General features: G+C 35.0%; 1 protein-coding gene across 10 annotated transcripts in view; it reads left to right on the top strand.

Annotated features, from left to right (window-relative positions):
• The first annotated feature begins 230 nt into the window (after positions 1-230).
• Positions 231-15103, top strand: part of AFTPH (aftiphilin) — a 36112-nt gene continuing 21239 nt past the window's right edge. For 8 of the 10 annotated variants that reach the window (XM_065890951.1, XM_065890950.1, XM_065890949.1 and 5 more), the window contains exons 1-3: positions 231-2162; positions 12614-12765; positions 14572-14698. In XM_065890951.1, the coding sequence (XP_065747023.1) occupies positions 231-2162; positions 12614-12765; positions 14572-14698 (2211 nt within the window). The remainder of the gene's footprint in view (positions 2163-12613; positions 12766-14571; positions 14699-15103) is intronic. The other 2 variants (XM_065890953.1, XM_065890952.1) reach the window with 1 other exon arrangement.

Raw genomic sequence — 15103 nt, 5'->3', positions numbered from 1 at the left:
GAGAGTGTTTTTCTTCTTCTTTTTTTTTTTTTGCCATTATATTATAGCTGTGTAATCCCACCTAAGATAAAAATAGTTTAAAAGATAAAAAACAGAGCACTGTAAATTTGCATAGTTTTGAAGTTTCTTTGAGAGAATTTTGAAAGACTTTGTTCTATGTAATCAGTTCCCTAAAAAAAAAAAATCTTTTTTTTTCAGGTGTAAATTAATTATTTGAAAGCAATTGAACAATGGAGCCAGACATCATTCGAATGTACTCTTCATCCCCACCACCACTAGACAATGGAGCTGAGGATGAGGATGAGGATGAATTTGGGGAATTTGGTGGGTTTTCCGAAGTTAGCCCTTCTGGTGTAGGGTTTGCTGATTTTGATACACCAGATTATACTCATCCCAAGGAAGAGTTTGTACCTTCAAACCATTTTATGCCAATTCATGATTTCTCAGAAAATGTAGATAGCCTTACAAGCTTTAAGTCCATCAAAAATGGTAATGATAAGGACATCACTGCTGAACTTTCTTCTTCTGTGAAAGGACAGTCTGATATTTTACTTTCTACCACCAGCAAAGAAATAATTTCATCTAAAACTTTAGATACTTCCATTGATGGCATAGAAAGTCCAAGAGATTTAAATAAAGTAGTGGAGCAGAGACAGAATGTTGGAACACCTGACAGTTTCTCTCCAGGAGATTTTAGAACTGATATGAATGTTGTTCATCAAAACAAGCAGTTAGAGAGCTGCAATGGTGAAAAGCCTCCTTGTCTGGAGATTCTAACAAATGGGTTTGCAGTATTGGAAACTGTAAATCCTCAGGGAACAGATGATCTGGACACTGTAGCTGATTCAAAAGGACGAAAGCCTCTTAGCACTCACAGTACTGAGTATAATTTAGACTCTGCACCTAGTCCTGCGGAGGAATTTGCAGATTTTGCCACATTTTCCAAAAAAGAAAGGATACAACTAGAAGAAATAGGATGTGCAGTTTTAAATGATAGAGAAGCACTTACCATTCAGGAAAACAATAAAATTAATAGAGTCAATGAACTGAATTCTGTAAAAGAAGTGTCCTTGGATAGAAGCATTGGTGATAAAGGAGACAGTGCTGGAGAGGATCAAGTTTGTGTTTCAGAAATAAGCATGGTGAGTAATGGAGCTTTCACCAGTGAAAAACAAAGCCTTCCAACATTGCAACAGGATGAATTTTTAAATTCAAGTGTTCAATCAAAGGCTTGGAGTTTGGTAGACTCAGCTGAAAATTCAGAAGCCAGTAGGAGAGAACAATGTAAAACTGAGGAAAAACTTGATTTATTTACTTCTAAACGTGCTGACCTGTGCATGGATTCTACTAAAACTTATGATGCTGATGATGAAGTTGGTTCTTCCAAAGAAGAAAGTAGAAAGTTTACTGATTCCCAAAGCCTCAGCATTGATCCTACAGAAGAAAATGTTTTGGATGATTCTATGAGTGTAAAAAACGATGATAGTAGTAATGACTTTGTGACTTGCAACGATACCAATGAGGATGATTTTGGTGACTTTGGCACAGCCAGTGGCACGACTCCACCTTTTGTTACTGGTACACAAGATTCAATGAGTGATGTCACTTTTGAAGAGTCCTCAGAGCACTTTCCACATTTTAGTGAACCAGGTGATGACTTTGGAGAATTTGGGGAATCAAATGCTGTCTCTTGCCCAGAGGAAATTATATTTACTGAGTCAGTTCTAAAACAAACTTCTGATAGTTTATCAGAGGGATGCAATTTGTCAAGAAAATCTACTGGGACAGGCACTGAACCTGTTTCAGAACTGAAAATTGGGCAAGAAGGTGAGTTTGGAGATTTTGATTCTGTGCCAAATATTCAAGATGACTGCAGTGATTTTCAGGACTCTGATGATTTTGCGGACTTCAGTTCAGCTGGTCCTAGCCAGGTTGTAGACTGGAATGCTTTTGGGGATGGGCAGAAAGATAGCTGCTCTTGGGCTGCTTTTGGAGACCAGCAAGCTACTGAATCTCATCATCGAAAGGAAGCCTGGCAGTCACATAGGACAGATGAGAAGATTGATACTCCAGGAACCCCCAAAACGCACAGTGTCCCTTTAGCAGCTTCCAAAGGAGCAGTTGCTGGTGGTCATTTACAGGAAACAGCCACTTCAGCTCAGGTATTTACTCATTTTCTCTATTTTGTATGACATATTAATTGCTATGGAGGTTTCTAATTCAGCTTTTCAAAAAGTATTTTTTAATTGGGTACCTGTTAAAGGCATCTCTTTATGATACACAATGCTTGCCAGATTTGGTAGATTAGTTACATGTTTCACAATCATTTGGTTAACGTTAAAGAGACATTCTTATAATAATGCTTGGTAAGATTTTTCTTTATCTCAGTAGGTTTCTTTAATATTTACAGAAATATTAAATAATCATAATCATCAACTTGGTTTTTTGATAAATATAAATACCACTTATGTAAAAATTCATTAATTAGTGAACTATTCCAGCAAATCCTACAGTTTTTACCTTTATAGTGATTTTAAAAGGTTAAACTGAGATTTCAAAGATTTTTTTAAGCTTCAGAAAATAATGTCTCTTAATTTTGTCTATCAAAGACCTAGTTTTGATTACAAAAAAGAGCAAGCAGAGTTTGAAACCTCAATCTGTGCTGAAGGCTATAGGGACTTGAAGGATAGAAAAAGAATTTGAAAAAAGCGGATATGGGCCTCATAATTTAACAGCTAATAAAAGGCCTGAGGTGAGGGTGTCAGATGGATTAAGGGTTAGAGCTAGAACATGCAACAGCCATAGTTGACTTAGCCATACTGTGACCATTTATTTGTTTATAATTTCTTTCAAATGTATATTTATGTTTACTCTTAGGAAGTAGGATTGTCAGGAATATTTTTACCCCTTAGCCCTTGTACTTTATCCTTTTCTGGTCCAGATTCTTTCAGAGAAGATTCATTAAGATTTATTTTGACCTAAAGTAGCCCCTAGAGGTGCAGTTTGAGATCCAGATTGTTCCCCAGTCCTGAGTTGTACCTTGTGCTAAATTTAACCAGGGGTATGGAAGAAAGCACCCCCTTGAATATAACTGCTTTTTATTGATATATGTAACACTTGGTCCACAGGCCTATTTTAAAAATACTGAGAATAAAATCAGAATCTATAAACTTTGCTTCTCCAATTATCTTTTGCTAGGCAAACCATTTTCAATTGGAAATATTTCCAGAGTCTGTTAATTAAAATGGTTATACATCATTGCTTTGATATTGCTGATACATTAAGGTATTGTAGAAATTGTGGTACCACCAGTTGGAGTGCACAGCTAATCACTTTTCATTTGACATTGAGTGTCTGAATAGCTTAATTTGCTAATTCAGTTATTACATGGTTTGGCTAATGTGTATTATTCCTGTTGAGTAATTCATTATTGAGGCAGAAGTTTACAATTTTAAACAAGGAATGAATTAATTATATAATGCAAAGTGAAGACTGTTGGTTTTTGAGCTAATCATTTCCCTGTTTAGTTTCATCTTATTAGAGTATAGGGTGACACTAGGATAATCATTAATTTATAGCCTTAGAACTTTTAACATCATCATATAATGTATTTTTTAAAGTATGACCACTTCAAAAAGGAATTTTTTGTATCATATGATTGAAGTTATTTATGTGTAATCTGATAACTGGATATAGGAGGAAATAAAGTACAAGGGCTTTATGGAATCTTACAGATCTGAGTTTGAATCTTGACTCAGAGTCATATAAGCGTTATAATTTTGGACAAGTTACTTCTGAACTCAGTTGTCTGTAAAAAGGAGGTAATATCTGTTGCAAAGGACTTTTGTGAAGATAAAATGACAGTAAATGTTAAAACGAGTGAAAAAAATCTATTGAAAAATAAGAATCTTGTAGTATGATTCTATTTTGTAAAAATAAAACAAAAACTATATGGATTGTGTCAAGATGCTTTGACTTCCTGAGATACGTCTGGTTCAGTCCTCAGGCTTTTCTTTTTGCTGAATGGCTATGCAAAATGAGCAGAACTTGGAGATGCATGTTGGAAAGGAGAAACTGCTGGAAGGGGGCTAGAAGAGAAGTTTGGAAGGAAATTGAGGTGGGGAAATGGAAAGTGACTGAGCTGGAAAGTGACTTCCATTCTTATCCTTCTGTTGTAAAGGAGGGTTGTGACCTGTAGTTTCTTCCTTTTCCAGAATCTGCTGGAAATGCACATTAATCTAGTTCTCTAGGAGAGGATTAGATTTATTAACATTTTTCTTAAAATGTTTCTCCTAGTTGCTACCATTTTGGGGACAGCACAGAAATCCTCACATATTAATGACACTAAAAGTTAGATTTTTTTAATCATAAAATGATTTATCCCTGTTGAATCTTACCTGGATACAACAATTCTGTCTTGAACAGAGTGCCTGCAAATTGTTTTGACAGAATGTTGTGAGAGTCTTTTAGAATTCAGAGCTCAGTTAATGCAATTAAGCAAACATGGGGAACAATTCTTTGTGAAGTCAGACAAATGGTATAGTTGTCATTTCAAATTTCTTTGACTTTTTTGCTATGTATGTGACATTGTCCAGGTCCCTGTTTTTTTAGTACTTTCCTTTTTTCAGGCTACCAGAAGGATATCTTAACATTTTAATAAAATATATGTTCCCTGGGTCAAGAGACAATCAATTATTGTAACTTTATTGCTATAATTGGTTACTTAGGGAAAAGTCAACCAAGAAGAAATCTTTGAAACTTATAAAATGTTTTCAGTCAAGCCAGTTCTCAGATGGTGAGTCCAGCAAGCCTCAGAGGGTTCAGGCCTTGATGTAAAAGCCATAATGACCATTTATTGAGAAACAGTCTTCCCCTTCAGTGAATATTTTTTTCTGAGAATGCAGAGTTCAGTTTATTTCATTCTCCTGTTAACATTCTTATAAATTGTAGAGAAAAGCAAGTTAGTGGTATCTCTACTGTAGAAATTGGAAAAAGGTCAAAATTATTCTTCACTTTTGGGGCTGAGATTTAAAACAAAATAAAATGACAGTAACAAAAAACAAAAATCTCCTTACTTTGAAAGCAGTTCTTTTTCCAAAAGACAATTATATGTATTGTTTTAACAGTTTTTTTGTTTTTTGTTTTTTTTTAACCTGTTAATGTTCCAGAAAGGAACCTTGATTGAAATAGCCAAGATGCCTTTTCTTTGGTATAAGGTAAAGGAGATAATGTCATGAGCACTGCATTAAACTCTGAGCTTTTGTAAAATTTTCAAAATATTGCTCTGGGTGTTATTTGAGAATTTAGGTAATTGGTAAGTAATCTCCTTATATTAATTGGCTATAGAAAAGGAAGCTATGAGTCATTTTCTTTTATTAGCCATCTAGTTGATAATGCTACTGGGAAAATGTTATTAGAAGATTTATCTTGAGAGCTTTAAAAATTGAGTATCACAAAAAGGAAAAAGAAGAGAATCACTAATACTTTGGCTTATGTTATTTTGAGATTAAGTTATTGTTCACCAGAAAGTCAGCATTCTCAAACTGAGTGTAACTACATTTTCACCTTCATTTATTTAATCACCTGCCTAAGATTTGTGCAGGTTTTCCTTAATGTGGGTGAACACCTGAACTTATGACTGAAAACATAAGTAAGCAACAAAATAAATAAATTAAGTGGTCAAAAGGTACAACCTTCCAGTCATAAAATAAATAAGTCCCTGGAGGTACAATGTACAGCATGGTGACTATTGTTAATAATACTGCATTGTGTATTTGAAAGTTGCTAAGAGAGTAGTTCTTAAAAGTTCTCATACGAGAAAAGAAAAATTTGTAACTATGGTGACCATTTTGCAATATATACATATATTGAACCCTTACGTTGTACGTATGAAACTGATATGTCAATTATATCTCAATTTAAAAAAGAAAGAAAGAAATGGAGATTTTGGCCATATAGCTCTTTGCTTGCTTGAAGTATTTGGACAGCAATTCCTTTTGTTATTTTTCCCTCAGAAAATTTGAAATTCTGTCTTTAATTCCAAAATAGATAGAAATACTTTATTAGGTTTATCCAGAAACTGTGCAGAAGGGGCAAACTATCTTTTTAGAGCATAGTGAGTACTACAATTGGTTACTCTTCTTACATAGCTTGAAACTGGGGATTGATAAGTATACAGTTGTAGACTGTACTTGATATCTTACTTAATATTTAATGGTGGTAAGGCATAAGGTATCCTCTTAAATGGAAGATTAAATTGCCCAGTGGATTTTATGTTTCTTCTAAACTTCCACTTAAGAACAAGACCTAATTCTATCAATATTAAAACTATTGACATTAATCAACTACTGTTTATAAGGGAGAAAGGAAAACTAACTAGAAATATGTTGAAGGAATTTTAGAAATTACCCTAAAATCAAGATACTTTAAAGGGGATATGCCTTTGAGTGGCCTCAGAACCAGTCTAGGATCCTCAGTGCTGGTCTTATACACTCCTTTGGAAAACTGAATGAGAATTTCAATACACAATCTTTTTATACTCTACTGTAGTCATTTACAAAATAGAGGTGTATTAATCATGGTTCTCCAGAGAAGTAGAACCATGCATGCATGCATGCATGCATGGAGAGACAGACAGACTGACTGATGTATTATAAGGAATTGGCTCATGCAATTATGGAGATGATCACTAAGTCCTAAGATCTGTAGTCCGCAAACTGTCTTCAATTGATTGAATGAGGTCCATGCATACTAAGGAAGACAATCTGTTTTACTTAGTCTACTGAATTCAAATATTAATCTCATCCAGCAACAACCTCACAGACATATCTAAAATAATGTTTGACCAAATGTCTGGGCACCCCTTGGCCCTGTCAAGTTGATGCATAAAATTAACTGTCACAAGAGGGAACACCAAATATCCATATATAGCTTTCAGGATTTTTGGAAGACCTGTAACCTGTTTGTAACCGAGCCACGTCAGTTGAGAAGCTCCGCATTAGATAATATGACTTTATTTGCACCAGTGTATAAAATGAAAGGGTTTTCTTCCTCCTAACCCAGACATGGAGATAGGACAGAACTGGGAATGAGTATAAGTGAATTCATGCATAGTGCTTTGCCCTCATTGATGAATTAAAACATTGGGTAATCGTTTTTGCTTTTCCAGAAACACTGTATGGGTTGAAAAAAATAAAATATAGAGGGATTCAGGTAAAAAGGACCCTGATAGGAAAACAAATATATGAGAAATGAGAAAATTGGGAAAGATAGAGAAATCCTATAAAAGCCAGTGTACCTTTGGAGAGTAGTATAGCTAAGACCACATAAGACTTTTGTGAGCCCCTTCCCCATAAAATATATTTAAAATTCTATTTTATAACTTGGTATAAGGTTGAGTATGTTAATAGTAACTATTAAAACGTTTTCATGAACCCCTAAAATTACTGTGGACCCTAGGCCCTGTGCCTACTGCATAAGTTGACCCTGATTATAGTATAGTACCTAAAAATCAAGGCTCTGGAGTCACACTGCTAGATTTAGATCCAGCTTTCAGCACTGACTTGCATTAGCCACTTCTCTGAACCTGAGATTTAGAGAATAATAATAGTACTTACTTCAAAACTCTCATTGTGAAGATAAAATGAAATTGTGCATATTAAAGGTGCTTAGTGCAATGTCTTGCACATAACTAGTGCTCAATAAATGTTAGCTGTTACTGAATAATCTCAGAAATGCACTTCTTAGAAAATGGTCTTCAAAGGTGCAAGAGGGCTTCCCTGGTGGCGCAGCGGTTGAGAGTCCGCCTGCCAATGCCGGAGACACAGGTTCGTCCCCCGGTCAGGGAAGATCCCACATGCCGCGGAGCGGCTAGGCCCGTGAGCCGTGGCCGCTGAGCCTGCGCGTCCGGAGCCTGTGCTTTGCAACGGGAGAAGCCACAACAGTGAGAGGCCCGCGTACCGCAAAAAAAAAAAAAGGTGCAAGAAATAGTGTTGCCAACTGGATTTTTTGGTGAATAGCAAAAAGTAATAGGGAGATAAATGAGAATTTGTGTGGGAGTACCCCTAGTTCAGCTGTATACTCACCTGTCAGACTATTTGGAGATCAAAAGTGCTGCTTCTGGCTAGTTTACCTTCTTAGAATAGTTTTAACAGGTAGGAACTCGTCTGAGCCCAAGTGTGCTTGTCTGCAAGTAGCAGACCTTCTCCTTTGGCTTCGTAGCGCTGGAAATGGTAGAGAAAATAAAAAAGGGAGTCTGGTACCTGTCTGGAAAAGCATTTGCCTTTCAACCCTGCATTTATCAGAGCCCCCTGTTCTTAAAATGTTTAATGGCCGGATATGCTGCTGTTTGCAGGTTTAGAATTTGATATGTGTTTGAATTGACAAACATGGCTCAATCACCAGTTTCCTAATTCCAAATACAAGGGAGAACTGATGACTATTTTTCCTCTTTGACTTTGAAGTTGAAGGCATTTGAAATTCAAGTAACTGGAGTGAATATTATTTTATTTAGTTTGCTATTTAGTTACTGTTGTAACCTCAGCTAAATATTTAATATGCTAAGTGTGTGTGTACTTATTTTGTTACCCTCACATTAATTTAGAGTGCAGCACTGGCTCTTTAGTAAAAATTTACTATTTGCTTTGTTGGAAACTATGAATAGTAGTGTTAGATGATAATTTGCATATGTACAGTAGAATAAATCGAAGTTTAAATAATATTTCACTTTACTGACTTTAAGGCTATTGCATGTGTTAAACTACCTTGGCTGACAATGTTGAGGAAAAAATTGAATATATTTTAAAACAATTAAAATTATTTAATAATCTTCAAGAAACAAAAAAACCCAAAACCTTTACCAGTATCAACCTTTACCTTTTTTATTTATTTATTTATTTATTTATTTTTGGCTGCGTTGGGTCTTCGTTGCTGCATGCGGTCTTTCTCTAGTTGCGGTGAGCGTGGGCTTCTCATTGTGGTGGCTTCTCGTTGCAGAGCACAGGCTCTAGGCGCGTGGGCTTCAGTAGTTGCAGTGCGCAGGCTCTAGGGCGCACAGGCTTCAGTAGTTGTGGCGCGCCAGCTCAGTAGTTGTGGCTCCCAGGCTCTAGAGCACAGGCTCAGTAGTTGTGGCGCATGGGCTTAGTTGCTCTGCGGCATGTGGGATCTTCCCGGACCAGGGATTGAACTTGTGTCCTCTGCGTTGGCAGGCAGATTCTTAACCACTGTGCCACCAGGGAAGTTCCAACCTTTACCTTTTATCTCATGCTCAAATTTTATGAGTTTTTTAAAATTGAGTGTCTGATTACAGTGTTTTGGGAAATCTGTTTTTTTGAAAGAAATTTATCTGCTTGGTCATAAGAGAAACTATTCTTGTGGTAGGTTAGTTTCTCTTCTTCTGAGTGTTAATGTTAGTTATATTCTTGTACCTCTTCTACTTACCAAGTTACGTGGGCTATGTTCCATCGTATGTTTGAACTTTATTGTGCTTCTTGGGAAGTAAAGCATCTTAACACACCTCATGTGTGGTTTACACTCTTTGATTTTCATAATGTGATCAAGATTTAAGTCACAAATGCCAACAATCAACCAAAATGTTCACGAATTTTCAAAATTTAAAATCCCCAAGGGGTAGCAGTAACAGGTTCTCATTATATAAGCAGCTCTTAACAACAGATATTTTTTAATTAGGTCCCTTTTTCCCAACTTGATAGGAGGATCTTGGGGAGGATGCAAAATATTTGGATTATTTAATTTCTTGATGTAATATGTTAGAAATTGATGTAAATTGAGACAAGTATTTTCATAATGATTTAGAATGCTAAATAGTGGTGGAGAAATAGCCTTAGTGAGATTTGAACCTGGTTTTGACATTTATTCCTTGGCAGGCCACTATGTCTCTATGTATCATCTATATAATAACAACAGTAGTGATAAAAGCTACCACTTCTTGAGCACACACTGGGTGTCCAGCATTTACTCCTCTAATTTATTATTCACCTTGTAAGGTAGGCCCTGAGAGCTCCAGTTTATAAATCCTGAAACTGAGTCTCAGCCCCTTGGGTCCACAGTCCTCTATTGAAGTGTTATAATTACATCAGCTATTTACTTACTGGAATTAACTAGTAGTAAATGAAATTTGGCATTATTTACTACCATGAACAAGATAGTAGCCCTTTTAGCATCAAACTGGTCTTGTAGATAGTTGGAAATTAATATACTTTAAAAAGTAAAATGTTAGGAAATTTAATTTTAATCAAAATCTTTGTTAATTCTATTAGCTGCTTTCTTGTTGAATTGTTGAGGAGTTCCTCCTTGTGGTGAGTGGTGCTGGTCAGTTAGTGGATTCTGGTTGTTTGAATATTTATTTAAAAAATTTATATATGGCTCTACCTCTGGGGTCAGCAAACTATGGCTTAGCAGACAAATCTGTCCTGCCACCTGTTTTAGTAAATCAGGTTTCATCGGAACACACCCACACTTATTTGTTTATGGATGGCCTGTAACACAAAAATTATTCACTATCTAGCCCTATAGAGAAAAATCTACCAACTCCTGCTCTACCTCATTCAGCAAAAGATTTGAAGCAATTGACTCTAATATCTAATCCTAAAGACATATGGAACTTTCTTTTAAAATTTCCATGTTATTTTATTCTTTATGAGAAAAGGTTGGGAAGAAGTTTAAAACAAAGTTTAAATGTGATTGGGTTAAAATAATGTTCTATTTCCTCAAGTACATTCCACTAATTTGAGAATTTGCTCACTGGTATACCTAAGACCTGGTAGTTATGTGTAATGATTGATCCAAATCATTGAATATGTTTTGAGGTCCTTTCTTTCATCCTTAGATAAATGTTTTTTTCTATCCCATTAAAAGGATAACAAAGAGGATACAAGAAAGATTCTGTTTTAATTTACAGAGAAATAAAATTTGGTCATATGTGAGTTTTTGCTTACCCTCCCTGCCCAAGAGGAGCCAGTGCTTATTATGTTTCCAATTAGATGGTTATCTGATCCCTTTAAAAGTAATGTCTGTCCATTCCCTCTGTTGAAGTGAGTTAAGTATGGGTCCCCTTGATGCACTCAAGTTTCACAAGCCTTGGGATCTTGAGTCTACTCTTTACTGTAGGTTTCATAATTGATACTGAGAACCTTTTCCCATATCACATACATAAATATAATGAAGGTGTTAAACTTTTGTAGAGATAGCAGAAGAGTACACTGAGACCAATTATGCAGTTTCAAGTTTTTTGCTCTGATACTGCTTCCAAAAGAGATTTTGTTTTGGAAAATACGTATATGAAAATTTTTCCTTTTGTTATTAATTTTCCTGTTTGCTGACTATACTAAACAACAGAAATCAAGCATTAACTTGTTTTGTTACTTGGCAGGAAGTACCACCATGATGTGGCATTTTCTTGTACACAGGATGTCATTTCAGTAGTACACTTAATCTTCCAACAAGTTTTGACTTAAAAGGTTGTATTCCTAGTTGATGATTAAGTAGTAAGGTGAGCTGAGTTGAAAATATTTTACATGTATCTGAAATAAAGTTAGGAAAGTGGGAATAAATGTTATTGTAGGTTACACATGTAGACTAAACCTACTAGTACCCCCAAAATCTAAGTTAATCTAAATCCAACAAGTTTTAATTAATAAAAATACTCCAAAAATGCCAGTGTTCTCAGAGAAAATACTCTAGGGGATATGCAGGCTTTGCTTGGAGGAAAGGTAGTGTACTATTCAGAAATACAAATATGCACACCATAGAAGAGTAGAGAAATGGAATTTCTGAAAGATAGCACAGATCATCAAAATGATAAGCCATTGAATTTCTTGGTAAAAATTGAGACATTCTTTCCTACTTTGGTTGCTTCTATTAGCAGATATTTCTAAAAGGTTTTCACAACAAGGTCATTCTGTATAGCACAGGGAACTATATTCAATATTCTGTGACAAACCATAATGGAAAAGAATATGAAAAAGAATATATGTATAACTGAGTCACTTTGCTGTACAGAAGAAATTAACAAAACATTGTAAATCAACTATACCTCAATAAAATTTTTTAAAAATTAAAAAAAAAAGGTTTTCAGGATTCACGTGTTCATATCCAGGTTCTGTTCAACTATAATAGTATAATACTTTTTGCAAGCATCCAATCTTATTGTTCTAAATATAGAGTATGTGAGTGGTAGTAAGAAACACCCCAGTGTTATGGAAAGATTATGAATACTGTCTGGTTTTTTTGGGTTTGTTTTTGCTTGCAGATTATTCAAACTTTGAGATTGCTTTCTCACTGTACAATGGGGTAGTAATTTCTTCTTTGTAGAATTTTGTAATGGATTAAGATAACGTTTGTAAAGTGCCAGGCATGATGCTTGGTGTGTAATGACATTTATTTGTCATTACACAATTATTTAAAGCTGTTCTATGAGTAGTTATTCTTCTTTCACTTAGTGTTTCCTGTATCTGACTGGTAGTTCCCCCACCCCATAGTAGCGGACAGGGTATTGTTGTATGGGGGGGGGGGTGTGTGTGTAGTAATGATAAAGCTATGACATTATTAAAATTACAAAAATGAAGATAAACTTTTGGGGGGTGTTTTGATGCAGACAGCTTTACTAAACCGCCTGGAGCGAATTTTCGAAGCATGTTTTCCTTCCATATTTGTCCCTGATACTGAAGAAGAAGTTACTTCGCTGAAGCACTTGCTGGAAGCAAGCACCTTGCCAATAAAAAGAAGAGAGGCCTTAGCTGAAAGTGGGTAAGTAGTAGACACTTTTCAGATAGCATGTATATTTGTTAGTTTCAACTGTTCTAATTTATAAGGTTATCTAAGGTTATCTTAAACCATTAAGGTTCTAAAATATTACTGTGTTTAAAAAATTATATTGTGCTAAAAGATATGATTTTAAAAACTCTCTACTTGTCCATTTTTGAGCTTTTTTTAAAAAAATTCTAAATCGATATTCTAATCAATTTTTTATATTATTTTTTGATTTCCTAGTATGATAGATGAAAATTTAGATCTTACATCTGCTATTCTCTTCTCTTCATCTTCCCAGTATACTTATATCATAGTTTTTTGGTTAAATTGTTATTTGGTACTTTCATTATTACGATCATATATATAGTGTTCACAGCTAAGCCACTATTTTCTTTATAGTATACCTTTTTCCTGGATTTAATAATTGCCTCTCTTTTTCATTTACTGAGTCTTTCCCTACCCTCCAACAGCCTGTGAATATAATTTTACTTGTGATAAGACCTATCAAGCTGACCATTCCATTTTTTACCTGGAGTCCTCCATCTTCCAGTTCCTTCCAATCTGGAATGGATCAGTCTGGGCCCCCTAAACACATGTTGTCTTGGGACTTCCCTTCACTTAAATCCCATTTTGGTGGAGCACATCCTCTAATAGCCTCCTCAGAGAAAAAGGTACACAGGAGGTAAAATTTTACTTTATTCTACCCCTACATCAAATTTATAATTTAGGGTCTTTTGTTGCTGGTGTTCTGAAATTTCACAATGAAGTATCTCGATATGAATCTTTTTTCATTCATTGGACTGAGTACTAGGTAGGAACCTTTCAATCTGGAAGCTTCTGTTCTTCAGTATTGAGCAATTCTCTTACAATGACAATTACCTTCCTCCATTGCCTCTGTTTTCTTTCTGGAACTCCTATTAATTATTAGATGTTAGAGGGTCTAGAATGACTTGCTAATTTTATTCTTATTCCTGGATAGTTCTGTTACATTTCGTTACTCCCCACCTCTGGAGGCAGGATTTCTTAATTTCATTGAAGATGCAAATTATTTCTGCTTCTTGACTTTTGTTTTGGGGTGATTTCTGAGAACAGAAGGGGATAAAAAAGTTGATGTTTTGCCATCTTTAAACTGTAGATATTTTTTTAAAATACGCTAGCTGTACAGATAGTTCATACTCTTAGACCCAAGAGATTCATTCTCAGGAAATAACACAATTCTGCAATAACACACACCATAAAATACAGGAAGATATTCTTGTACTACTAGCAATAGGAGCCAAACAGTAAGAACAACTTAATTAAAACTGTATGATGATTGTGGCTAAATAAATGATGATGCATCTGTCTAATAGAACATTACACAACCACTGAAAAAGATACATATGTACATAAGGAAATGCTTAAAATCTGAAAAAAGAATACAGAATTTTAAATATGCTGTAATTGCAACTGTATTTGTGGGTCAAGACTCAAGGAGAAAACATATTAAATAGCTCCAGAAAGATGGTGGGATGCTGGGTAGTATCTTTCCTCCTTTTAAATATTTTTGCCTTAGAATTTAAAAAGAATAACAAACAGGCCAAATTTTTGCTTGATTGTTTCAAATGAATTTAACTTACTTTTCTAATGACTAAGTGTTGGCTGTTTATTTCATTCAGATAGTAGTTATATACTCATGTTAGACACAAGATTAATTGAAATGTATATTTCACAGTCACATTAAAAGTAGAATTCATGGTGAAAGCTATTGAGTAACCCATGAAAGCTATTGAGTAACCCATGGCTTCATCGTGACCTTTGCAGGGAACTGCTGGATGTGTGGGCTGAGCTACAGGACATCCATGATGCACATGGCTTGAGATATCAGTGGGGTGGCTCCCATAGCAACAAGAAGCTCTTGTGCTCCTTGGGAATAGACACCCGAAACATTGTGAGTTTATTAGTACCTTGGAAAATCCTTTAATCAACCTATGAATGTTTTTAAATTCTGTCACACTTCTGTTGAAACTAGTTCCTCAGAAAAATAAATATTAGTTGGTTTAACATGTTCATGTATTTTTGAATATGCCAACTTTTAAGCATAAATCTATCTAGATTTTTCTGCAATATTTCTTATTTTTAGGAAAAGTTGTTCTAGTGTTTTTCCTTAACTATAAAATGAAGGAATTGGGCTAGGAGATCAAAAATATAACCCCATAAGGGCAATTCAACAATTTCTTCAATTTACCATTCACGATGTATGTAATAAAGCATTACAAGCATATTTTGGAAACTTTCATTCTATGACAGATCATTCTCTAAATATATGTTCTTTCTCTCTAACATACGTATATAG

The sequence above is a fragment of the Phocoena phocoena genome, chromosome 14 (assembly GCF_963924675.1).
Source record: "Phocoena phocoena chromosome 14, mPhoPho1.1, whole genome shotgun sequence".
Lineage (NCBI taxonomy): Eukaryota > Metazoa > Chordata > Mammalia > Artiodactyla > Phocoenidae > Phocoena > Phocoena phocoena.
The sequence above is the reverse complement of the archived record's forward strand: the minus strand, read 5'-3'. Positions and strand labels throughout refer to the sequence as shown.